Source organism: Dreissena polymorpha, chromosome 1, assembly GCF_020536995.1.
Source record: "Dreissena polymorpha isolate Duluth1 chromosome 1, UMN_Dpol_1.0, whole genome shotgun sequence".
NCBI lineage: Eukaryota > Metazoa > Mollusca > Bivalvia > Myida > Dreissenidae > Dreissena > Dreissena polymorpha.
The window spans coordinates 152,149,288-152,175,823 of NC_068355.1; the positions used below are offsets into that span (position 1 = coordinate 152,149,288).

General features: G+C 34.0%; 1 protein-coding gene and 1 long non-coding RNA gene across 3 annotated transcripts; one reads left to right on the forward strand and one right to left on the reverse strand.

Annotated features, from left to right (window-relative positions):
* Positions 1-71: 71 nt before the first annotated feature.
* Positions 72-25,302, forward strand: LOC127856381 (serine/threonine/tyrosine-interacting-like protein 1). 2 transcript variants are annotated; one of them, XM_052392529.1, is made up of 10 exons: positions 72-287; positions 3,677-3,738; positions 6,293-6,392; positions 9,004-9,072; positions 18,755-18,822; positions 19,664-19,809; positions 20,217-20,314; positions 22,033-22,145; positions 22,785-22,868; positions 23,951-25,302. In XM_052392529.1, exons 1-10 carry the CDS (start codon positions 185-187, stop codon positions 24,047-24,049), a joined length of 942 nt encoding a protein of 313 aa, XP_052248489.1. In that variant the 5' UTR covers positions 72-184; the 3' UTR covers positions 24,050-25,302. The 2 variants fall into 2 exon arrangements, with proteins under 2 accessions (XP_052248489.1, XP_052248493.1); XM_052392533.1 differs by lacking the exon at positions 22,785-22,868 and having other exon boundaries at positions 77-287.
* On the reverse strand, positions 737-12,955 carry LOC127856541 (uncharacterized). The gene is made up of 3 exons (XR_008038107.1): positions 12,920-12,955; positions 8,988-9,153; positions 737-1,088 (listed from the first exon to the last, which is right to left on the reverse strand). It is a non-coding gene; the product is annotated as an uncharacterized LOC127856541 (long non-coding RNA).
* Positions 25,303-26,536: the final 1,234 nt, after the last annotated feature.

Genomic DNA, 26,536 nt, shown 5'->3' on the forward strand with positions numbered 1-26,536 from the left:
TTATTTGATTGTGTTCAGTATAATGCACTCTTTTAAATGGATCTGTATTTTTATTGTATTAAATCCAGAACTACATTTATGCGCAAGTTGTGTTTACATTGGCGGTATTCTGGTCAACTGATGTTGGAAATTGCAGAAATTGTTATGTATTTTACTTTCATCTAATTAATACAAATCTCTAAAAATGGAAGGAATTGCACTTTTGGAGCCGACAGAATTATACAATATGCTTCAGCAGTGTACTGTTTATTCAAATCTTAGTGATCATAATTATCTTTTACTAATTGGTGAGTTTATTAAAATCCCACGTTTTATTTTTTGTAGTGCATTTGAACTGCCATTTGTTAGTTTAATAAAGGATGTCTTTCCGTAGTATCGGCCGTCTTGGGGCAATTGCACTTTACCAGTACGTAAAAAGAACGGAAAAGCGTACCCTACCCCGCAACACCTAATAATCCTTTTTATCATATATTTCCTTACTATATGGGGGCTGCCGCCCCCAAACCCCCCTTAGTTGATAGTGGTAAACAACTGCGTACCAGTAAAGTGCAATCTAGCCGCCGTCTTAATGAATACATTTCAATTTTGGAAATGAAGGAATACAGAAACAAGCATGTGTTATATGTCAATCTATGGTTTAATGTGTATTCTTTGAAATAACAAAGAAATCTGCATTTAAATGTTTTGACAAAAATAAAATACAGTCAAGATACCATTACTGGATCATTACCCATAGTGGATCACTTTGATGTTCAAGACTGCATATGGCGATAGATAGTTGACATTTTTAGATGATATTTTGCACACAGCATCTTCAAGGTCTGTTCTTTAAAACACATTGATTGAGTGGTAATCGTAGCTACTCTTTGTCAAAGATTTCGGTATGTTTTGCTGACATGTATATACAAGTTTGTTGACTTCCGTCTCGTTTCCAAATCGAGGTTGAACAATTTTCGCTGCCACATGCTTTAACTCTGTTGGAACTTGGAAGGTAAGACATTTACGCAGAAGTTTAAAGGCCATTTAGTAGTCTTTCTGCCTGCAAAAGTCTGTTTCAGTTTTGATTCTTGTTTAAGATTTTGCAACTCCTGAAATGAAATGAAGAATTAGGGCAATAACAGATCAAGCGTGATAATATATATGCGTATTGATAATATATTATATTAAAATATATGCAAATCTTGTTGATTCTTACAATAAATGATCTTAATCTTAATGTTTTATTTGTTTTCCATGTTCAATATTGATGATAAGATATGATTTAAACAATTTACATTGTTTATAAGATTACCATTAGCGTTTCCATCTTTTTAGGATTTTCAACAGATAATTCATACAAGAACACCATGCATAAAGTGTGGATACAACATCACCTTTAGAAAACAATTAATAACACTAAAATGAATATAATTAATAACTGGCAATATAACCTGGTCATTGTAAACAACACATTTCATGTTTTGACGGTTCAAATAGCGTGTAAGATGCCACCCTGAGTGGTTTCAGTCACGTGATCCGTTATGGCTACAACTGATCCGTTAATGCATGAAATCTGTGGCGAAAAAAAAGGTATTACAAATACATTTTGCCTGCATTTAAAAAAAGACTATGTGCTGAATCAGTAAGCAAAGGTAATATTTAATCAAACTGGTGTAAAAGAAGTCTCAAAACATTTATTGCTTTTCACCAGAACAACTTAATTACGCTACTGATCTGGTAACGGTAACTTGACTGTACTGGCTAGACTAAGCTCCCTGTAGTTATCTGTTTCATGTACAATTGTCTCATAGAATTGGTCCTTCTGATTGGTTGCTAAGATTTGTAACTATGTGCATGTGCTTGTTCTAAAAAAAAGTGACTTAACGGAAAAACGAAACTCTTGCTTATGTTGTTCTGAAAATATTTTTTACATTTTATAAAAAAATAAGCGGCATATAAAACATTTGATTCACCTACAATAAACCCATAAACAAACTAACATAATTGTGTGTTACATAATTTAAAATCATAGCATCACCCTGGAATAAACATGACCTACTTTCCAACGAACACAGGTTCTAAGTCATGAGAATTATCATCGTAATAGTCATGGATAACCATTAAATAAATTACAACTTCTTAAAAATGGATAACACATTATCTTTCCAGCACTTCTGGAAGATTTTTCGTTAAAGGCATGATACTTTAAGGAGGACCGATACTATGAGAGTCAGGGATAGACGGAATATTGTTTTTGTATGGGACATTACGCACTTACCATATGGACAGTAAAAAAACTTGTTGGGACATGATTTTAAATACTGGGGAAATGATTTTTTATACTGAATAGCAGCATTTCTAAACTAATGCTAACAATGCAACAAACAATTTACCTTCAAAGAATTTTTAGGTCCCGTAAAATCAAATTTGTTTATTTACAACATGTGTTACCATGCAAAGCCATAAGTTCAGTGCAACATAATAATGACGGTCATGTCATACCAAAAGAGAAAGTACTAAATAAATTGCAAAAGGCATTAGACCATCTAAACATAAAAATTTGATGCATAAGCAGTGAACATATTTTATATAAACTTCAACTATTTTATCCCCTGCCATAGGTGAAGGGATATTGTTTTGGCGTTGTCTGTCCGTCTGTCTTTCCGTCCGTCCAGAGCCATATCTTGGAAGTGCTTTGGTGGATTTCATTGAAACTTGGTATGAATATATATATGGATATGAGGATGATGCACCCCAAATGGCATTGTAAACCATCTGTTAATAACGGAGTTATGGCCCTTTGTATCTTGAAAACATGCTTTTTTGAGTGTCAAATGTAACACTTTTGTGTCCAGAAGCATTATATTGGCGGGGATATCAATTCAAGGAATTGGCTTGTTATAACTTATATTTACATTAAAAACAATTTAACACATTTGTTTTCTATTGGTCATTCTTCTTTTGAGAAACATGGGCATATACAAGTGCTCAATAATTACTTACACACAAACAATAGCAATTTTGTTTAGAGTATCAAATAAATGTGGGCATTTATGTTACTATTAAAAGATTGAATGAATGTATGTGTCTATATTTTCAATTGTTGTATTGGTTGTATAACAAATGACTAGAAGCACATATATGTGTAATCACAAGAGTCTCATTCTTAATTTCTAAAAAAAAATCACAGATAATATGTCACAGTACAAAATGTGTGTGCTGTGTTGGTTTAATGTGAGACTCAGACAGGAACAATCGGGCGTGTTTGTTGTTTCCACTCATTTAAAAGTTTAACAAATGTTTGATTTTAGTATTTCAATTTTATTCTGAGTCAAACAGCAAAATTTAATGGAAACATGAATTTGCAGGCTCTTACTGAATCTGCAAAATAAATATTCCTTTAAAAAGCGACATTAAAAAAATAGGCTATAAATGGAAAACATTCTTATATCAGAAATTAGTAATGTGTCTGCAGTTTCAGATTCAATTGGATTAAATGTGAGAGATTTTTTATTCAGTGAACATAACAAAAGGTCTTTGTTGAAATATTGCTTAAATGATTATTTGAAGAAAACATTACTACGACTAGGACTTCAGATGTTACAAGTTCAGTGAAATGACATCTTATTATTTAGGCTAAAACTTGAACAAAGACATGATTGAAGATCTTGTAACTGAAAGTATGTTTATGTTACAGATGCAAGAAATAAAAATGAGTATAATGAGAGCCACATTGTCACAGCAAAAAAGGCACCAAAGGTAATGTTTTAGCGTTTGTAACTGTAATTATGTACAAATATCAACCAATTATTAACTAATAAAACAAGAGATTGCCAAGCAATATGGTCCCCTACTGGTGAAACTCCATCATTGTCAGTATTTTTTTTTATATTTGCTGCCATAGCTTCCAGAATTCTTGATGTAGGAACAAAATGAATTAACGTGCTTAATCTCCATATTGCCATCTGTCCATGATTCAAGTTTCATGAAAAAATATGAAGAACTTTTAAAGTTATCGCAGGATCCAGAAAAGTGTGACTGACAGACACACTGACACACAGACTGACACACAGACTGACAGACACACTGACAAACAGACTGACACACAGACTGACAGACACACTGACACACAGACTGACAGACAGAGCGCAAACCATAAGTCTCCTCCAGTTTCACTGGTAGAGGACAAACAATATTTAAATGAGTAACATGAATTCAAGTTTTTAATAGCTTGCAAGGTTTCATACTTAAACTATACAAGATTGGTTGGATGCAATATTTTACTTTATGATGCAAGCAAATTACAACTTACTCGATCAACATTAAACCATTCATGCCTAGTGTCTAGAAAAAAGCCTTTGCAAACAGCGTAGACCCAGATAAGACACCGCATAATGCGGCGTCTCATCAGGCTCTGCACTGTTTGCTTAAAGGAATTTCTTTAAGTAATATTTTTAATATAGAAATTAATATACTAGACATCCCTAATTTTGGTAATAAATTAATCCAATTTAGAAGGATGGGAGAGCCCACTAGGCATAAATGGGTTAATCAAGCAAAATGATCAGTGCACTGCATACATGTAGCATTATTTGATGTACTGTTCCATACCACCTGCTTGCCCATGTCAAACACCATGAAATAACGCATATAATTATAAATATTATTTGGCACTTTTATTGCACATGTAAGTGTGAGCCGACTTTTGTCGCTGTTTGTGTTAAATGTTGGCAGTAAGCTAACTTCTCAGGATTTGCTTGCTGGATTTCTTTAACACTTGTATGGATTGTTAAATAACCCCATATGGTAAGTTTTGTAACACATCTTACAAATATGTCAACATTATGTGCCAAGACAGTTGCATACGGGGTATGCCATATAGGTGGGCTAAGATACATGTATTTTGGAAAACTTGTTTGTCCAGGAGTTATACTTACAAGAACTAATCTCCATGCAGAATGGTCATTCAATGCTCTCACATACAATCTTAGTTGCAATAATCCAACTCCCAGCCATAATGGCCTTATGAAGGCAGGGATTTGATCCAGCTATGCTGGTTCCAGTCAAATCTCTGTACAGAGCTTGCACAAAAACAAGGTCCTTAGTATCAAGGTCAAATTAAAGGTCGATCAAACAATGTAGTCTACCATTATTGTTTTTTTTTTATAAATATTTTTGGCATAAGTGATCAGAATGTTGCACCCAAGAACCAGTTCCAAGAGTTTAAGGTCTAATATCAGATTTTGGAAATTTGTAATTGACACTTTTTATCCCATGCTGTAGGCGAAGGGGATGTTGTTATTGTGTTGTTCTTCCTTCAGTCTGGGTCATTTTTGGGTCTGCAGCCATATCTAGAATCTGCTATTGCTAATTTCAAGGAAAACGTTGTATGAGTTATTTATAAGAGAATGATGCAAATGCAGTTGGTATCTATTTGCAGATTTCCAAGTTATGACCTTTTTTTGCAAGACAATTGACTTAAAAATGCCCTTTTCATATAGGATGTTTTTTATCTGGAGCGGTATCTTCAATAACTTACCGGTATGAGCCACAGCCATGAAACTTACCACATGCTCTCTATCATTAAGGGCAGAGTCACATACAAGTCATATAAACCTCATTATCACAATTCAAAGTCAAAGATTTATTTTATCATTTCTGAACACTTTTTTGGAGAGAATAATTTTGACCAGCATGATGGATTTTAAAATAACTTGGCAGACATTTTTAAATAAGAGTGTTGCTGGTAGGAAATAGGCCCACAGTCAAGGTCACAATTCCAGGTCAGGACGCCCTGGCGTTTAATTGGACATGGTGTCCGCATAGCCACATGGAGGTCATGGGTTTGATTCCCACTGTGAGGGCGCTCTTTAGATCTCCACCAGAGACACCACGAAGAACTGGTTCTAGTCCCAAGAAATGGACTCGAGAGCATTTCAAATAAGCCTTATGCTTCCTATGCAATCAAGCTTAAATAAATAGGGCTAAACTAAGCAAGCTGTCTTTTGACAGCTCTTCAGTTGATCAACAATTTGCGGATAAATTTACAAAATTTCATTGAAATTATTATTTTAAAGTCTTATGTTAATGAACCCATAGACCATGTCTGGTTTTCAAAATCTAGTTGCCAATTTATTTGCTTTTGAAAAAATTAAACATACAAAGTTTTGAAAAGTGCATATGCTATTGAGTGAAATGTACAGTACACATATTATTGTCATTCTGAATATGTTTTTTTAGAAAAAAAAGGTTCAGTACATTGTTCCATTTGACTCAAAACTTAAATAATTCATCAGAATGTTTTTGCTTTCAGAATAAAGATGGGCAGTTTTTTGTTCCGTTTGACTCAGAACTGGAATGCAGACAGAACGTGGTGGTGTATGACAGCAACAGCTCTAGTTTCAATGAGCTTAGTAAGAATTTGAGCCCTGCTCTGTGAACAGGGGGTTTAAAGCATGTGCATAAAGTGTCATCTCAGATAAGTTTGTGCAGTCTGCACAGGCTAATTGTGAACGACACTTTCCGCCTTAATTGGATTTTTGCTAAGAAGAGACTTTCTTTAACCTAAAAAATATCATTTAAGTGGAAAGTGTCGTCCCTGCAGTCAGCACAGGCTAATCTGGGACAATACATAACACATGTATTAAACTCCCTTTTCGCAGAGCACTGCAATTAGTTTTCTTTATTCTTTAAAACTTAGGGCTTAAATGAATAATTTGACACCATGCAAGATGTGTATAAGGTGCATTTCTATTGAGTCAGTATACTTACATGCACCGGAGTACTCAGTTGGGTTAAATGCACATTCTGGTTAAAGGAATATTTATTCATTATCAATCTAATTCAGTTTTGCATAAATTATTATGTAATTGATTGATTTAAGTTTCATACTTTATTATGTGAATTTGGGAAAAAAACATAACTCATGGAATGGGCATCATTTTGATGTTTTTCTGAACCAAAACTGGTCAAGATATATTCTGAACTTTCTATACTTTTAGTATATACTTTGCACACCTGTTATGTATTAGAACGTACACGTTTTTTCTCTCTTCAAAACCAGGGTGATTTTTACAGTGAACGACTACAACATTATAGAACGCATACAATTTGGTTGTTTCAAAACCTGACCCCTATTGAGCGTAGGAACCCTGAAACTTTTTTTCTTAAAAAAAATACAATTGTCAATGTTTGTAAATGAGCTGAAACTTAATCAAAGACAAAAACTCAAATAAGACTGCGACGTTCGAATGTTCAATATACAGTCTGTTGACTATAAACTTGTAAAATAAAGTTTTGATCATTTATGGTTAATAATTGAGAGTTAAAATCAATAAATATTTAAATGCTCAAAATTCATCTTAAAGAAGCAAATGAGTGGTAATTTTTGAAAACAATGATTTTCTGTCATGTTTGTGGTATAAACTTAAGAAGGTTTTGCATTTCGAATGTTTATATGACAACGTTTTGGCAAAAAAAGATCAAATCATACAACAGATCATGTGTAATATTGTTTATTGGTCTGTATTGATTTTTTCAAAAATATGTTTTTATACGCGAGAGGTTTATTTGCTGTTGACCAAGTTCGTAAAAATACGTTACAAGTCTTCTTAGTATTCTCATGAACTTCATTTTCCAGTTGTATAAAAGTGTAAAAAAAATATGGTAGAAACCGCTATGGGGCATCTCTTTCTAAAACAAATTATAACGTATTTAAGCAGATAATTGTTTGACGATAAACAACTGTGACTGGTAAAAACGTATTTTAGGCCCGATTTTTGTTGTGAACCGTTAAATGTATTTTTAAAAACGCGAAAATCCGTTACAGTTTTGAAAATTGTGAAAAACATGCACGTTTAACAACGTTGTAGGTGTAACCTTTAAAAAAGCCCCGGTTCTGAGAAAAGAAAAATTGCATACGTTTCAATATGCTACAGCGTTTCGTTGCAAAAATCGACCAGGTGCCTAAAGGATATTAAGCAATTTTCAATGACTTTTTCTAAAAATTATTGGATTTTTTTTTCATTTTAACTGAATTATTAAACTGTTTATGCATGCATGTACACAGTTTTATTTTGTGAGGATTTAAATAAAAGAAACATCCAGTTTTATAGTAAAAGCAATTAATTTGATTGAATTTTATACATGATGGTCTTTTTCCTCAATTTATAAATAATGAAAAAACACACTTTACTCCAAGATTTTATTAACATAATAGTCTCTTTGAAAAAAAATGTCACATTAAAGCAATTTTCCCCCTTTAGTTGTGGTTGGTCAAATTATATTATTTTATCTACTAATATAAAATTTAAATAAAATATACATTACATACGTTTAAATTTTAAACATATAACACACAATACTACAAGCCCGAAAACTATCCTACTCAACAGTTATCATAAAAATATATTAATACAACATGTTACATAATATTTATTATGGTCAAAATACAAAGAGTGGTATAAATAAGTCTTGTATTAATGTTTTTATAAAGAATCTTAAATTAGGTAATGTGATTAGGTTATGTCGAGCCATTGCTTTAATCTTACTCTGTTATTTTATTCTAAGCCTCATCTGATATATTAATCAACAATTAAACAGTAACCTTTATTCTCTATATAGCTGTGCACACACAATTGTTATGCCTGTCTTAAAATGTCTAGAAAGCTGATTCTGGTGTTCTTTTACTAGATTTAGTACATGTGAATTTCGAAGGGCCCACTCAAACACTGAGACACAACATTAAAATATTCCGCCAAAGCTGAACGTTGGCATAATTTTATAGCACTGGTTATTTATAGGCTTTGAAATATTGATGATTAGGTCACAGGTGGATAAATAAGTCCATGTGTATTTTGTTATACCGTTAGTTTATTGTACAAAATTCACAGCCCCTAAAGGACATTACAACCAACCCAACAATAATTATGTCAATCCAGACGTCAGCTGGGATGTGATATTTATATAATTTTACCTTGATTAAAATTTAATTTCACTGACTGGTTTACCGTTTTTTCTCCACAGACGATGCCACAGACTGTGCCTCCCTTTTCTGGCAGATGGGAAGCAGAAACAAGGTGTACATCCTGAAAGGTAGCAAACTCTTGTAGCCTGTTTAACCAACATCTCACAGCCGTTACCTCCCTAACCGGTTAATTCAGGCATTGCTTCCATCTGTAAACCCATAACAGGCCTGCCTGTAATTGTACCTATTTGTATGCAAATTAGAGCAATCATTATAAGATAGAATTTATTAATTGAAACATGGAAATGGATCAATCAATAAAAGACATACACAATAACAAGAAAATTTACATCGATTATCATCAAATGGTTTATTATGAGGGTAGTCCAACTTGTTGACGCTCTCAAATATAAAGAATTTAGCCCATATAAAAAGTATCTCTAAATTCTTTGCGCCTCTTATAAATAAGACTATTATGAGGGCAGACTAGGTTGGATCTTCAGCTATGCTTTAAAAATCTCTGCACTCTAGTTTAAAATACCATATAGACATCTTATTTCCCAAAGCATTTGTCACTGATATATTTTGGTAGGATTTATTTCCAGATCATATCTCTCACCATCTTAATTTGTGACTTTATATAATTAAAGTCGTGGGGAACTGACAGTGGGTTGATATAGCTATTCCAATTACCTTAATGTATATTGTGTATTAGTCTGCAATAAATTGAGAGTCTGTTACCTGAGAAGCAATGGGCAAGATAAAATAAACTTAAAACATATATTGTATATTTATCCTCTGAACAATATATTTACATTTTCAATATTCATAATTTGTGATTATTATAATATTCCACACTTTGACTCATAAGTAACATATAGTGAGCAGACTGTATGGTGAACATTGAAAAATAAGAAACTCTATGACACTGACAGAAGTACATTTGTTCCTCAATTATTGTGCATGAACTAAGAATGAATGGCTTGTCTTTTGCATGTAAGGCTGTGTCTTGCTCAAAAGGAACCTTCATAGACAAGAAATGTGTTAACTCATTTGTGTCTTGTTCTGATAAAACTGGGCTTAATTCATGTGCGTAAAGTGTTGTGCCAGATTAGCCTGTGTAGTCCGCACAGGCTAATCAGGGACAACACTTTCCGCTTAAATGGTATTTTTAGTTGCAAGGAAGTCACTCATTACCGAAAATCAAGTTTTGGCGGAAAGTGTCGTCCCTGATTAGCCTGTGTGGACTGCACAGGCTAATCTGGGACGACACTTTACGCACATGTATTATGCCCAGTTTTATCAGAACAAGACACATTTTTACCTGATTTGAATAATGTACATGATAATTCCAGGATGGAATTTGAGAATTAAGTCCTGCTGTAAATGTGCTTAAATGACACATATCTTGGCTGAATTTGAATCTAGGATGTGTAGGTGAAAATATAGATAACCAGGTAATGTCTTCATGAATCGATGTCCACAAACTCAGATGAGTGCTTAAGACCATCATGACCATAGGGTTATTACATATTTTTTCCCTTATACCTTTAACAGTCATTATAACATTTGCCCACGGCTGTAACAGTTACAGTATTAAAAGTAGACAGGGTTTTATCAAGCCAAAAACTGCTGTGTATTCTTAGATCTCAGTTCCATACTGGAATCTTCCTACTACGTTTGACTGGACAAAGTTTTGTGTGTTTCTTGTGTCTGTGTGTCTGAATTTTTTACTCTGCAAGAGTGAAATGTTATCTTTGGTTACGTATTCAACAAATACTGTTTTAAGTGATCCTGTGTGTTTTATGGCTTTCATAAGAAAGAACCTTTGTGTTGGTTCAAAAATGATTTACACTAGTGCTGCTGTAATTACATTGAGATCAGGTGCATTTTTGACGATGCGAACAGCATCATCCAAGGTATCATAACCGCAGAATTTTTTTTCACAATGGCAACCTATGTAAAAGACGGAGCCAGTCCGATTGAGATAACTTGATTTTTCAGTTACTTCCCTTTTGCATCCGCCACTGCGTAGGAGATTGCTTGTCATTGATAACATTCTCCTAGCAGAGTTGTCGTTCGTGTTTCAACATTCAACAATGGCTGCCCCCGTGAGAGTCTCGATTCAAAACTTTCTTACTGCATAAGTTGGCTTGTTTCGCTATTTAGAAGCTGTCATTTAGGATATATGAATTATTTATTCACTAAATCTCCGCTTATGACAACAATAGTTGGAATTCGAAGGATATATACTCGATGTGAATGAAGGACTTTCTGGATCGTAACAGCTTGACACGGCAAAACTGGCATACTGGTATTTTTAGTTATCAATATAGTCACATTGTGCTTTATAAATTGTATTTGAGCATTTTGCGACTTATTGAATGATTATGATACCCGATATCTACATTTCATCGGGGAGTTGCAGATTACCAAGCTGTCCTGAAATTCAACATTGATTTCAAACTCTTTACTGGTTTGTACTACTTCTTAGTGTTTCTGACAATAACAAATAATTTAATTGGATACTGATTTTACTGCGCTTTTCCTGTGACCTGGCTCAAATAATAGAATTGTCATTAATCAAATTATTTATTTCGAACATTAATTAATTGTTTTTCTTGTCCCTCGGGATCAATGACTCCAGCACTTTCCTGTTGAGAATTGAATACTGCTAAAGGCGATGCTAGGGGACGTGAGAGATGTTGCACCTTCCAGTATCGCTCGATTGTTCATTGTCGGCTCAGGTACTACGTACATGTACCCCGGGTACTCTTAAGTATACTTTCATGTATCCCGGGTACGGTAAATATACTAAAATGTACCCGGGAAATTTAACCTTAATCCGTCGTTGTCGACTATTTTTTTGTAAATAACACATCAGGGCTAAACACTAACTTTTTTTAACTAGCCTGTTCGGGCTAGTAAATGCATAACCTACTGTGCCCTGACCCAAGTATTATAAAAACCTTTATATTTATCATTCAACTTGAATTTTCTTGTGCTTGGAGATGCGCAATTATGATGAAATCATTCTTATTAGCTTGCCTTGCTAATGCTATTGAATTCAATATTCATCTTTTTAAGACATCAATTTTTATTTAATGCTTTCCGGTGGTTTATAGAGAAATATCAGTGAATTAAAACTGATAATTTCACTGTTTCAAACAGTGAAAATTATCAGTGAGAATTATCGATAATTTTCATTGTTTACTGTGAAATGACGTCATTTTTTTGACGAAATGACGTCATTATCCCAGCAAAATTCTTTAGTTAAACTCTTGAACAATGTATATAAACTGTGAAAAATGCATTAAATAAAAAGAAAATTTGTTGGATTCGGTGGATTATCGACTTTAATTCACTCGTGATCATAGAAAATATATATTTTCACTCGTGGCTGCGCCACTCGTGAAAATATTATTTTCTATGATCACTCGTGAATTAAAATCGATAATCCACCGAATCCAACAAATATACTCTATGTAATCTTCACGCTATTTCTGGAGAAATTTTCTTGTTTTTTTATTTCCTCATACTTTCTCTTACTTTCCTTCTTCCTTTTTCTTTTCGTATCCGAGGAAACCCCATCCCCACCCGTAAAGCCAAACTTAAACAACGACATGACCGTTAAAAACCTTTTTTACATAGATTGCAGGGTTAGCGTCTTACAAGAAATGATAAGTGAATCTTAGCAAAATAATGTGTTACGGTAGTTGTAACAATTGTACAGGGTTAACTCTCTACTAAAAGCCGGTATCGACCATTAATATTAGTTTTGCTAATTGAATTGCGTAAAAAATATTGTCAAAACACTTCTAATCTAAATAAAGTCTCTATCTTCCTCTAAATGGATTTATTAATCGTCTAAAGGATGGAATAATTTTTCCATAATGACAACAAATTAAAATCATTCAAAATTGATAAATAACTGTTAATTTTATAGTTACTTTGTGTTAATGTCGAGTTTTATACCTTCATCATTCCGGACGATTATGGGCGATCCCGGCTTTTAGTTTCAAACGTATTTTCATTGAGAAAACACGTCACTTCGAGGAAACCAATCAAAAACCGTGTCTAGCGGCATTCCGTTTTAAAATAGGTACTGATGTGTTTTACCAGGAAAACCGCTGGGGATTTTCTGAATTGTCGGCCTCTTTTTGATTGCAATCAGGGGATTTGGAATCTATTTCGAGATAGTCGATTCGTTTGTTATCTCCGAACTCACTCTGAGATTTAATTGTCATCTGATCGTACTGTATTAAGATTTTTGCATCTTTGAAAAGCTTATTTAAATCGCAGTTTATTGATATAGAACATATAATCCCGCCCAAAATACACACCACCAGTCGGGCATGTTCCTGGGACATTGGCTAGCCCGGACCAAGGTACGGGCAGTGAATGTCGTTCGGACGTGCCTTAGTGTTAAGCTCTGCACATTTATGTCAATTTTCTGTAGAATGGCCTCTATATTATCGCAACACATACTCAAAAAGCATGTTGATGCAGTGTTTTTTTAAGAGAAGTGTGTTTAAGATAATAGGTTGCGCGTTTTACGACATCGGATTTTGGGCACGAATACAACTCAGTTACAGTCTAATATGGACCTAGTACAATAACGTTTATTTACCATACCTGGGGTACATTTAAGTATACTTAGAGTACCCAGGGTACATGTAAGTATACTGAAGAGTACCCGGGGTACATGTAAGTAGTACCAGAGCCGACAATGTCCAATCGAGCTCCATTAACCGACTCAAAAAACCGAGTCGGCAATATTTGACTTAATTTTTGGTTTGGTTGCTCTCGAGGGATCGAAAATTTCAGAATCTTCCTAAAAGCCTCACGGGTTTTATCCCCAGAAGCGACATTGAAAACTAGCATACTTTGTTATCTAAAAGGCTGCTAAACCTGAAATACAATGATAATGTGAATTTTCTCTCACATGATGTTCATCAGTCATATTATATAAAAACTTACAGCAGTAGTAAACAACTGGACAATAATTAATGAACGCATCTTTCATTTGTCTTTGACACTTTGATTTTGACATGGCCTAGATTTAAATATGTGACTGGTCTTTACCAGCACTCTTGTAACAGAGCTAAAGTTTAAATGTACCATTGAAGATCACCTTAATCCAGATTTGCTATTATAGACGTGTGGAAAGTTTTAAGGGTGTGACAAGTAAGCAAAAATTGGTCAATACTCAGAGGCCACAACTGATCTATGACTGTATTAAAACAAGAAAAATCAGTGCCTGATTAAGATTCCCTTAGATAGTTCAATAAAAACTAATTTCATAAGCCTGGTAACAGTTTAATGGTAATGCTACCAATGTGTCACACCAGGGCCTTGAATTTGAAATCTAGGACATGCATGGTCATTTCTTCATGAAATCAGGACACAAAATTGTATCTTAAGTTCCTTAATTGACCTGGCTATAGTTCTCAGATTATTATAAGCTCAATGAGTATATTTATATCATTATTTATGCTTTGTGTATTGTAAACATATACACAATCATGCAGTTACATGATAGCAATAAATAATATCAAAGCTACCCATACTATAAAGGTCATTGACAAAGCCTACGGTCAAAATGTGAACACATTGAGTGTAATCGCCCTCTCATGCCGGCAAAAACAACACGTTGACAGGTTGTCATTTTTGACAGTTCTACTTTCACTTTCATTTTGTGATATCAAACTATTAACAATAATGTGGCTGAGAAAAATATCGCCATTGCTTTTTATGCCCCCGGTAGGGTGGCCTATATCAGTTGAACTGTCAGTCAGTCAGTCAGAAGGTCATCCTTCAAGGTCAAATGTCAAATATAAAGCGTCTGTCTGTCTGTCCAAAATCTTTAACATTAGCCATAACTTTTTCAATATTGGTGTGCATGCGTATCTCATAGAGCTGCACATATTGATTGGTGAAAGGTCAAGGTCATCCGTCAAGGTCAAAGGTCAAATTTTGCAATATTGAAGATAGCAACTCCATATTCGGCATGCATGTGTATGTCATGGAGCTGCACATTTTGAGTGGTGAAAGGTCAAGGTCATCCTTCAAGGTCAAAGGTAAAATATATGGCTTCAAAGCTGCGCAGCAGTGGGCATTGTGTTTCACAAAAACAGCTCTTGTTTAATATATTTTCTGCACATTTCTTCAAAAAACTTACATCAATACACGATTTTCTTCGTTAATTAAATCATTCCTGACAGACTTGTTTACATATTTCGCTTACATTTTGACGCGCATAGGTACGACCGCATTACTGCTTCCAAAATGTGTATTCATACTATTGCCTTCGAGGAACTTATCTGATGTTTGACGGAAAGGGCCGAAAATTTGCGAGTGTGGGTCAAGTTCCCCACAGGTACTACTTTCCCGTTCCCCCAATTTTTTTTCCGTACCTAAAATTTTTCGTACCTAATATTTTTCGTACCCAATTTTTTTTTCATCCCCAATTTTTTGTTCGTACCCAAATTTTTTTCGGTCCCAATTTTTGGGTTCCCAAATATTTGTTCGTACCCAAATTTGTGTTCATACCATTAATTTTTTTCGCAAAATTTTTGTACCAATTTTTTTTTTCGTACCAACATACACAATTGTGGTGATTGTGGTGATGTAGATAAACTTAACTTGATGCTTTTATATCCATCCTCTCAAAAGCATCGTCACACCAGTACTGTCAGTACTTTGATTTATACTCAGATGCATAACTTCGGATGTAATAGATTTGTTTCTTGCCAGTTTTTTTCGGCGTAAGCTGTATTAAGCCAGCTTTTCACTCTGACTTGACCTTTGTAAGTCTCCAATAATACTCAAATAAAATTTCCCGCGGCTAGGTACGAATGAATACACTTCATTTATTCCATTGGCTGATTTGAGTTTAACACCAGAACATTGGAAACATATCCGCGTCTTTGTAACACTATTTTACTGCATGAAACAATTTTATCTCTAATGAAAAGGCTCAATAGATAGAACAGTTTTACAATCAATTTTCGACATAAATACAGTTTGTGCGTTCACCTTTTATTTTCAGAGAATTACCAGCGCAAAAGCGTTTATACTAAAGGCTATGTTGTCATATTTAGTACTTACTTGCATTGCATTTCAACCCGCGAGGTTTCGGGTCAATTCGCGGCCATTTGTGAAAGTCAGAGTTTATATACAGTTCATCACCGGAGTTCGCAGAAGGGGTTGCGATCATTCAACACCGGTCTTACTGACAATACCGTAGTGACTGTAATGCATTGCATTCTAATCCGCAAGGTATCAAGGTCAGTTTGCGGTCAGTTGCAGAAATCTTTATATAAACGCCGTGTCGTAAACTTTGTGCACTTGAAGTCTGTTTTGATCAGAAAGATACTAAATAAAGATATTCGGCGATATTATTGTGGTATGTCAATCATCGATTTTTAATATGGTTTCAACATTTGCATGATAAGGACCAATTTTGATAAAATTAATTAGAAATTTTTATCCATTTAGACCAGTTTATTAAGCATGAGCACAATAATTCACTATACTATAATTATGCAATTAAATAAGATTCGAGTATTGCCGGCTGACCTATATGCACTCGTTTATTTTCATGTTTCTTGTGTTTTTCTATTCTGTAAATATAGATATCTGAGTAATAATATCACATAAAGCAAAATAAGCCACGAAATCTGGCGCAACACCCCGTAATTGATTTGCTTATGATGTAGCTAAGAACTGCGCAGAAAAAAGGCATCCGCTACTTTTTATCTCATAGAGATAACTTTTGATCGTTCATAAACATCGACCACAATCAACGCTGTATATCTTTTTTCGGCGTAAGCTGCATAAGCCAGCTTTTCACCTTAGCCTGACCTTTGTAAGTGTCCAATAAAATTCAAATAAAATTTCCCGCGGCTAGGTACGAATGAATACACTTCATTTATTCCATTGGCTGATTTGAGTATACCACCAGAACATTGGAAACATATCCGCGTCTTTGTAACACTGTTTTACTGTATGAAACAATTTTATCTCTAATGAAAAGGCTTAATAGATAGAACAGTTTTACACTCAATTCTCGACATCAATACAGTTTGTGCGTACACCTTTTATTTTCAGAGTATTACCAGCGCAAAAGCGTTTATACTTAAAAGGCTATGTTCTCATATTTAGTACTTACTTCCATATTCCTGTTAACATGTTAACATGTAAAAGTATAAAGAGCAGCGGAAGCGAGGCCTCACTTTAAAGCATTGCATTTCAATTCGCGAGTTTTCGGGTCAATTCGCGGAGTTTATATACAGGTCATCACCGGAGTTCGCGGCCAGTAAAATAATCGTTATATAATAAAGACGTTATCCGTGAACTAGGTGACCTCGAATTTTCTTTAGACCAGAAATATGTTAAATGAAGATATTCAGCAATATAATTATGGTATGTCAATAATAGATTCTTAATGTGTTTTCAACAATACAATGATAAATATTATTTTTGATAAATTTAACAATAATTATTCCACCATATTGCCTAATGTACTAAAGTGATATTATGAGCATGTAACAGTTTATAGGTGTCTATCGCAACCGTTGATTATTTTTGATGTTTCTACTTCATATACACTTATATTAATTAATGCAGCATCAACATACTAAAACAATATACCAGAAAGAGAAAAATAATGCATTTGAATATCAACCGTACTTTCGTTTGACAACTGATCAGGCGTTTACGAGTTGAACCTAAATTTAGTTTTAGTGCAGATTTGTTCATACGACACAAAGACACAATATTGTTTTACGGATCATTTCGGCTTACAGGACTGGGTGGGTCACGTAAGAATATCGAATATAATTTTTTATTTTTAAAAACAACTGGTAGCAAGGTGAGTTGCAGATAATTGATCAGTAACCACATTTTAACTTACTATTTTGACCTGTTAATTCTTTTCAGTTCTTTTCAGTTCAATTCAACAGTGCAAAATGCCCATAATATCACTTTAAGCATGAGCACGATGATTCTCGATACTGTTAATAATCGAATCAAATAGCAATGCCCGACAAACCTCTTAAACAGGTTTGTTCGAAGAACGCGCCTATAAATACGGATACTTCTCGTGTGGCCGGTTGACTCATATGTTTAAATTTCACTTCCATTCTTCTTTTGGTTTTCTGTTTTGTATCTATAGGTTAACATATGTTATAATGTAAAATAAGCCGCGAAAACTCCGCGTAACATCCCGTACTGCGTGTGATGCAGCTAAGAACTGCACAGAAAAAGACATTCGCTATCCTTGATCTCATTCATTAAACTATTTACGCCGTATATCTTTTTTAAAGATATTTCTTGTTAAAGATATTTCTTGTTTACTATTATAAGAATAATAGCAAACATATGGGACTGTGCTCTGTTAGAGATGCAAATATTCAGCATGCTTAATAGGTGCAATAGAAATATCAATTTTATATTCATGTGATTATTATTTATGAAACATTTTTTAGAGGTAATTATTATTTGTTAATTGCTGTTTCTGATTTTGCACATTTATGAAACATTATTAGAATAAAGTCCGAAGAATCAGTCTTTTATATAAAAAAAAGATGCTTCGAACATTATTTGCTGTGTAATGCTTGATATTTTTTATACAGGCATTTTGGGCTCTCACTTTTTGTCCTCAGCTCATGTTTTCTTCTTTATGTACATGTAGAACGGTTATATTGTTTTATCATAGGTACGGTGTATTTCTCTTGCCTATATCAATTTAGACCGCTGTTGTACTGAAAGATTTGGGTGTTTGAATTGAAATGTATCTAATTTCAGGAGGATATGAAGAATTCTCTGCCCTTTATCCATTCTTACGAACTCAGAAAATTATTTTTATGCCCAAGGTATGTTAGAAAATATGATTGATACACTGACCAATTCTTTGCTAATTGATTTCAATTTTTATCCTTTCTTTTAGGAGAAAGAAATCTATTCCTACAGAAGGATAATAACACTTGTTTTCGATAAAACAGTGATTATATGATACATATCTTTATCAATATTGAAACATGTTATTAAATTTATTTTATGCTTTCTGATGGTTTATAGAGAAATATCAGTGCATTATGACCGATATTTCACAATTTCAAACAGTGACAAATAACAGTGAAAATTATCGACAATATTGTTTGACCGGAACTATTTTTCAGATATATGTGGTTTCCCCATAGTGACTCCCCAATCAATGCAAAATGTTACCAAGGGAAACTACTCTGCATTGAATGTTTATATAAACATACGGATAAGCTTCAATTGAACACACATTGCAGGGCGCTCAAAGGGGAATTATATTGTCTGGAATGGCAAAAATACTAAAATAATCGTTCATAAGCATAAAATAAAAAGGAACATTTGTGGGATTTGGTGGAATATAGATTTAATTTACTAGTGATCATAGAAAAAATATATTTTCTATGATCACTTGTGAATTGAAATCGATATTCCACCAAATCCAACAAATATCCTCTATTTAATGCCAGTTCTTACTGTTATGTGATTTTCACTTATTTCAATTACTGCAATAAGGTTTTAGAAAATGACCTTTATTTATACTGTTTAACAAAAGTTTTAAAATAAGTGGAATTTAAAGTATGTAATGAATGTTTTTTTGGAGAGACTGAGGAATTAGTCTTATATAAATGTTATACACTTTTCACCTGAATATAAATTTTTATTACATTTTAGGAACTTGATGAGATCAAGCCATATCCAGCAGAGATCCTGCCAGGCTTTCTGTATCTAGGCAACTGGCACCAGGGTAATGCCCCCTACATACAGAAGGACCTCAAGATCAAGGGGCACATCAACTGCTGTGTGGAAGCAGAAACATTGTGAGTTGCAATGCATCAGTTGCAATGCAATAATGATTCTAATTACTTAAATATTTATACAATCTGGTATCAATTTTTGAGATTTTAATACAAACTGATCGTGTTTTGATGCATTTGTTGGATGCTCTCTAAATTGAAAACTAATAAATGGCTGCAAAAAATGAACAAGAGTTAGTAGACCAATTTACCTATATAATAAAAGAAAATTGAGCATGTTCATCTATGTAAACAATATTCTTTATTTGTTTATAATGAAGCTTGTAGTTTGCCAAAAATATCGCAATTAACATATAAATTACCGGTACTTGACATGTTGCAACAAAGTCTTAGGCTAAAGTGTTCTTTCTTTATATGCCAAGATGTTTTCTTCACCAGCATTATAGTTACACCAACATGTTCTTTTGTAGTTTCCCTGCCAATAGTGGCAACCTTCTGCACATCCAGTGTGTTGACTCCAGTGATGCCAACCTTGCAGCAAAATTCGAATTAGCCTGCAAATTTCTTGGTATGTAGCTGTAGTAGGAGTTATGTTAATATATGAGTCGCATTCTGAGAAAACAGGGCATAATGCATGTGTGTAAAGTGTTGTCCCAGATTAGCATGTGCAGTCCGCACAGGCAGTCCGCACAGGCTAATCAGGGACGACACTTTCCGCTTTTTTCGTTTAAATGAAGACTCTTCTTAGCAAAAATCCAATTTAGGCGGAAAGTGTCGTCCCTGATTAGCCTGTGCGGACTGCAAAGGCTAATCTGGAATAACACTTTACGCACATGCAGTATGCCCAGTTTTCTCAGAACACGACTCATATATGTAGCAACAGTTGCAATTTTCTAAAACCTTCAATACACAGGTGTACTTTGGGAATGCTTGATTTATGGGGCAGACGTACAGGCATATCAGTTCTGAAACACTTTGTGCAGAATGGATTGATTTTCAAGTATGATGACATGACGAAAAGTCCAACATCTGTGCCAAAGGGTGAGATCAAAGTCGAATGTAAGAAATCAATCCCAAATACTTTTTCGACGCATAGTTTTGTCTATCATAGATGGATTATTTAATGACTTTGCAGAAGCTTAAAGCATAAAATGTCAAATCGTCACACTCAAAACTCTGGTCAATAGTTTCAATGTTCAAATTTAAGAAGTAAAACCTTGATACTTTGTTTGAGCTATAATCTTGTACAGTATTTGATTTGAAAATACTTGGCTGCACACTTCGGACATGTCAAGACAAACTGCAAGATAAAGGCCCCTAGATCCAGAGCATATTTTGTTCTACACTGGATTGATTTGATTTTAAAGTAACTTTATAGAAGTTACAGGCATTTTGAAGTTTTGGGTGATCTTAAAGAACCAAGTGTCCTATAGTAAGTTCACTGTTTAATGTACAATGTCACATATATGAATAAAACACATTGTTAAATTAAGGGCATATATTTGTTCAGTCTAAATGTTAAATATCAGCACTTTGTCCAAAGCATCCATTGGTCCAGCAATAATAGATTTTCAAATATTTATGAAGAAGTGACAAGCATGTTGAAGTGACAGGCTGGCAATCGTCTTTCAACAGCTCGTCTAGCAGCTTAATACATTTTCTGCCTAGGCGATTGTGACTCAATATTTCTTTATCACGGGATCACTAAAACCCTTTCTTTTGTGAAACATTATCTCCTTGCCCTTGTATGAACAACATCAAAAGCTCTATCGGTCGCCATGTTTAAGAACGCTCTGACTGGTCCTACCCTTGTAAGTTTAAGTAATTCTACAGCTTAGCTGTAATGTTTGCAATAAATTGGTTTACAATACTTATGATAAGCGTATAACCGAATCTTACACAAGCTCTCCTTAAGATCTGTTGATTAAATGGCCTCCAAGTCCTTGGGTTGAAGTATTTAAGTGTCTAATTTAATTTCATAATGTAAAATTAAGGAGATAAATTCTTTGAGACTGACCCATCTTATGAAAATTGGCTTTATTGATTGCCGTATCTTTGTTACTTTGAAAGTCTTGATTGTATTAATTTGTGATGAAGACTTAGTTGACTGGTCAATAAATAAATAACTTGTATAAATGCTTTATTGCTTATTATATTTTTAAAGGGTTTTTCCCCATACATTTTAATAACAAATAAAACTATAAACAGAATATTAAAACTAATGTAGACACTGTTGCTGCTGTTGTTGCTGCTGAGGTTGATAATGATTTACATTCTTTCTTTCAGACTCCTGTAAAGACAACAAGAAACCAGTTTTAGTGTTTTCTAACCTGGGTATCAGTCGAAGCGTGGCCATTGTGATTGCATACCTGATCTATCACAAAAAAATGAGTTTAAAGGTAAGTGTGGATTGACGGAAAATTGTACATAATTAATTTGTTGAATACTTTAGACAGATTTATGAATATGGTTGTATAACATATATGAATATTGTTTTTCCTATGTGTTTATTTGTCACTTGCATAGTTGTTTGAGTATTATTGCCATGTTTTAGTTATAAAATAAAATTAACATGTCATTGTAAAACATGTCATTTTGTTTCATGCAGACCTGTTTATGACTTGATCAGTAAGTTTGCATGTATTTAAATATGCATTAACTTTCTGGCACAAATTTTAACTGGTTGGAAATATGAATTAATTTAGATATATGACAAGATAACATCTTATATCTTTCATTGAGCTTTTTCATTCCTATTTTCAACCCTCTTCAAAAATAAACACCCATAATGCATTGTTTGTTAATTGGAAAAAAACAACAATTTTTTAGATCAGTATACTAAGAATTGTTTGTATTCTATAGGTCTCTCAGCAGTAAAAAGAGTGAAACAACTTTCCTTGTTCTGAGCAAATCACTTTCTTTTTAAGATGATATGCATTGATCACATTGGTTTCATTGGAAATTAGTCCCAAAGGTTTTCATTATTATTCCTCTGCTGATGGCCAAGGGATATAGTTTTGGCATTTTCTGTCCCTCAGTCCGTCGCAAACATGTTGGGCTATATCTCAGAAACTGTAAAAGATTTCAACATACAACTCCATTGGTATATACATATCAATACGGTGAGTGCCATCCACAAGAACCATACCCTACACTTTTTAAAATAAGACTTATTTCCTTTTGCCAACTGATGCTTTTTGGTTTGGCATTGGCCTTCCGTGTGTTAGACCGTCCTTCTTTCTGTCCTTCCTAACCACTTTTGTGTCCTAAGCCTTATGTCGGAACTCTTGTGCGGATTTCATTTAAACTTGGCATGAGTGTACATATGGATAAGGGGTTGGTGCACTTCAAATAGTGTCCCAATTCATTTTCAAATAATTGAGTTATGGCCCTTTTTGACTTGAAAAAAAGCATACATTTGTTTCTTGAACTGTTTGGACAGATTTCATTGAAACTTGGTATGAAAGTATATATATGAATAAGATTTATTTAGCTGTTTCTCCAATAGCATGTGAGCCCAGCCATGCAACTTAACACAGTTGTTCTCAATCATGTGGGGCTGAGTCACATGTTTTGAGGCAAGGTCAAGGTCACACAAAGATGTTAAATATCACACATTTGATGACTTAGTAATAATTTAGCCATAACTTCACTATACATCAAGGGATTCTGTAATAACTTTCTACAAATGTTCTTGTTTATATTGCAGTGTTTCACAGGTAAAACTCGGGTCTCTTTAGTCAGTGTCAAGGTCATGCACTGAGATTGAATAATATACATAAAATATCACTCATTTTGTGAAGATTCTAAAATATGTCAAGGGATTTTCTCCCATCCCGAAACACAATTTATTATGATGGGATATCAATTCAACAAATTCGCTTTTTTGTATGTTTAACAATGCTTTCAATCTTAATGATTCACTGAAAAGGTGCTATCTGCACTGTATTGTCTGTGATAAACCCTTCACAGGTATAAATGATTTAAGAACATAATTTAGGAAAGGCATAAACCTTCAATACACCTTTTCTTTTAGTTCTGCTCCCCATCCATAAACAACATTCATTCAATGAGGAAATACTTACAACAAATCTGCTTGTTCAAAATCTATTTGTCTTTATAGGAATTGTTGCAATCAACTTTTGTGCAGCATTATCTGAAGTATTGAGTTCTCATTGTTTATAACTATTCGTGGATGTTACAGGATGCATTCAACCATGCACACAAGTGCTCCAATTTCATTCAACCTGTGCAGTCATTTATGGACCAACTGGCTGACTGGGAAAAGAAGATCAGGGGTTAATAATCAAGGAAACTCATTGCAAAAGCTGAGCCCTACCGGTTACCTCTCTTCAACGGTGGTTATTTTGTATTGAACTATTATATTGAATACTATTTAATACATTTACTTTATACCATCACTCTGAATTCTTTTTTTTTTGAAATTCAGAAATTGTTTTGTTTTTTTTATAATTATGTGTATAATTTGGTAATTGTTGGATATATATTTTATTTATCTGTGATAGTTGTTATAAAATCTTTTACAAATATGTTTATTATGTTTGCTTATATTTCAAGTGTCCATGCTATTGCATAGCCAAATTTATTACATACCTTGTTATTGAATGGTTTTGTTTATTCAAATTGGGAATGTATTGTTGATACCAAAATTTTTAGCAACTAAAATGTATTGTTTTCAAATTTAAACTCAATGTTACTTGTTTTCTAAGTATAAATGAAATCATGTTGATTAGTAATGACCAAAAACATTTCAGATCCGAATCAGAATGGCTATGAGATGTAAGCATTAAAAGAGTGAGTTATGTGTTAACAAGATTCATGTAGATTCAATTATTTGTTCAGTGATTGCAAATGTTTTCTATCTCAAAAAGCATTTTATCCTTGAGTTTTTTTAAGAATACATTATAAGTGCCACTATTTGCATGCCCACTAATATGACAACAATATTTAATGATGATATTTTTTTATAGTTGTTCGATTGTAGCCATGTGTTTTAATCACATAAGAACTTTGTATCAATTAGTATTGTTAGGGATTGCAATTTTTCTACTAAATACATCCAACATGTTATTACTAATTGATACATATATAAGTGGACAGTGGGAATAGATTTAAAGATATTTTTGTATTTGATATGCTTCTTTATGTTAATATATTGAGTTTTTTTTAATTTACGTACGTAACTAATGCGAATGCCCTAATGAATGTCTTTGTGACTTTAGCTAATAAGTTAAAACTGAGACACTTGCAAGCTTATTTTAATCTGAATCTTCATCTGAAATATTCAAGAAAAGAAGTTAAAGATCGATTATTTGAGCATTATCTTTATACGTTTGAGCTTAATTAAGTTTTTAGTTGTTGAGCCAGGACATTTAGCGGAAAATAAGTACACCGGGATTTAATTTCATATGTTTATCAATCTTTTTTCATGTATTGCTTTTTTCATACAGTATTTCTACATATTTTAGTTAAACCATGAATGCTTAATTTATTAAATTGTTACCTGCGTTCTATGAAATAAAAAATTACATGGCATGAGTGCATACTTATTTCTTTGGAACATGTTCCATATTAATGATTTAAGTGCATATTGCATAAGAAATATTGGCTTATTTTCCAAGAAATTATTATAGTGTTTAAAATATGAGAAATATGTGAGAGAACATCCCGACTTGCCTTCCCAACAAGTATAGCCAAACCTGCCCTAAAATAGCATAATGATTACAGCAAAGTGAACAAACAATGTCTGCTTAAATTATTCTTAATAATTAAATCATGGAGACATTCATTTACAAGTACTGGGACTTCCACATGGCACAAGCACTGTGACTGCAAGATTTGATTGGGGCACACTCTCAGTAAGTGACACCAAAATGTATCTGTGTATCAGTGTATACATCTGAGTAGATAGAAATGTGTTGTAAAGATGGCTGCTAGAGAGACACGCATCCAGCTGTTGTCAAGATGGCTGCTAGAGAGACAAACATCCTGCTGATGTCAAGATGGCTGCTAGAGAGACAAACATCCTGATGTTGTTAAGATGGCTGCTAGAGAGACACTCATCCTGCTGATGTTAAATGGCTGCTAGAGATACACAAATCCTGCTATTGTCAAGATGGCTGCTAGAGAGACACATATCATGCTGATGTCAAGATGGCTGCTAGAGAGACACACATCCTGCTGTTGTCAAGATGGCTGCTAGAGAGACACACATCCTGCTGTTGTCAAGATGGCTGCTAGAGAGACACACATCTACCTGTTGTCAAGATGGCTGCTAGAGAGACACACATCATGCTGATGTCAAGATGGCTGCTAGAGAGACACACATCTTGCTGATGTCAGCATTGCTGCTAGAGAGACACTAATCTTGCTGATTTCAGGATGGCTGCTAGAGAGACACACATCTTGCTGAGTTCAAGATGGCTGCTAGAGAGACACACATCTTCCTGTTGTCAAGATGGCTACTAGAGAGACCCACATCATGCTGATGTCAAGATGGCTGCTAGAGAAACACACATCATGCTTATGTCAAGATGGCTGCTAGAGAAACACACATCATGCTTATGTCAAGATGGCTGCTAGAGAGACACACATCTTGCTGATGTCAGGATTGCTGCTAGAGAGACACTAATCTTGCTGATTTCAGGATGGCTGCTAGTGAGACACACATCTTGCTAATGTCAAGATAGCTGCTAGAGGGACACACATCTTCCTGTTGTCAAGATGACTGCTAGGGAGACAAAACGGATGTCAATATGACATCTAGAGG

What these genes read in the sequence shown, in the direction of transcription:
- LOC127856381 (XM_052392529.1), top strand. Translation starts at nt 185, where the DNA reads ATGGAAGGAATTGCACTTTTGGAGCCGACAGAATTATACAATATGCTT. An exon ending in TAATTATCTTTTACTAATTG is followed by an intron (nt 288 to 3,676) that starts GTGAGTTTATTA and finishes TTTATGTTACAG; the next exon opens with ATGCAAGAAATAAAAATGAG. An exon ending in AAATTATTTTTATGCCCAAG is followed by an intron (nt 18,823 to 19,663) that starts GTATGTTAGAAA and finishes ATTACATTTTAG; the next exon opens with GAACTTGATGAGATCAAGCC.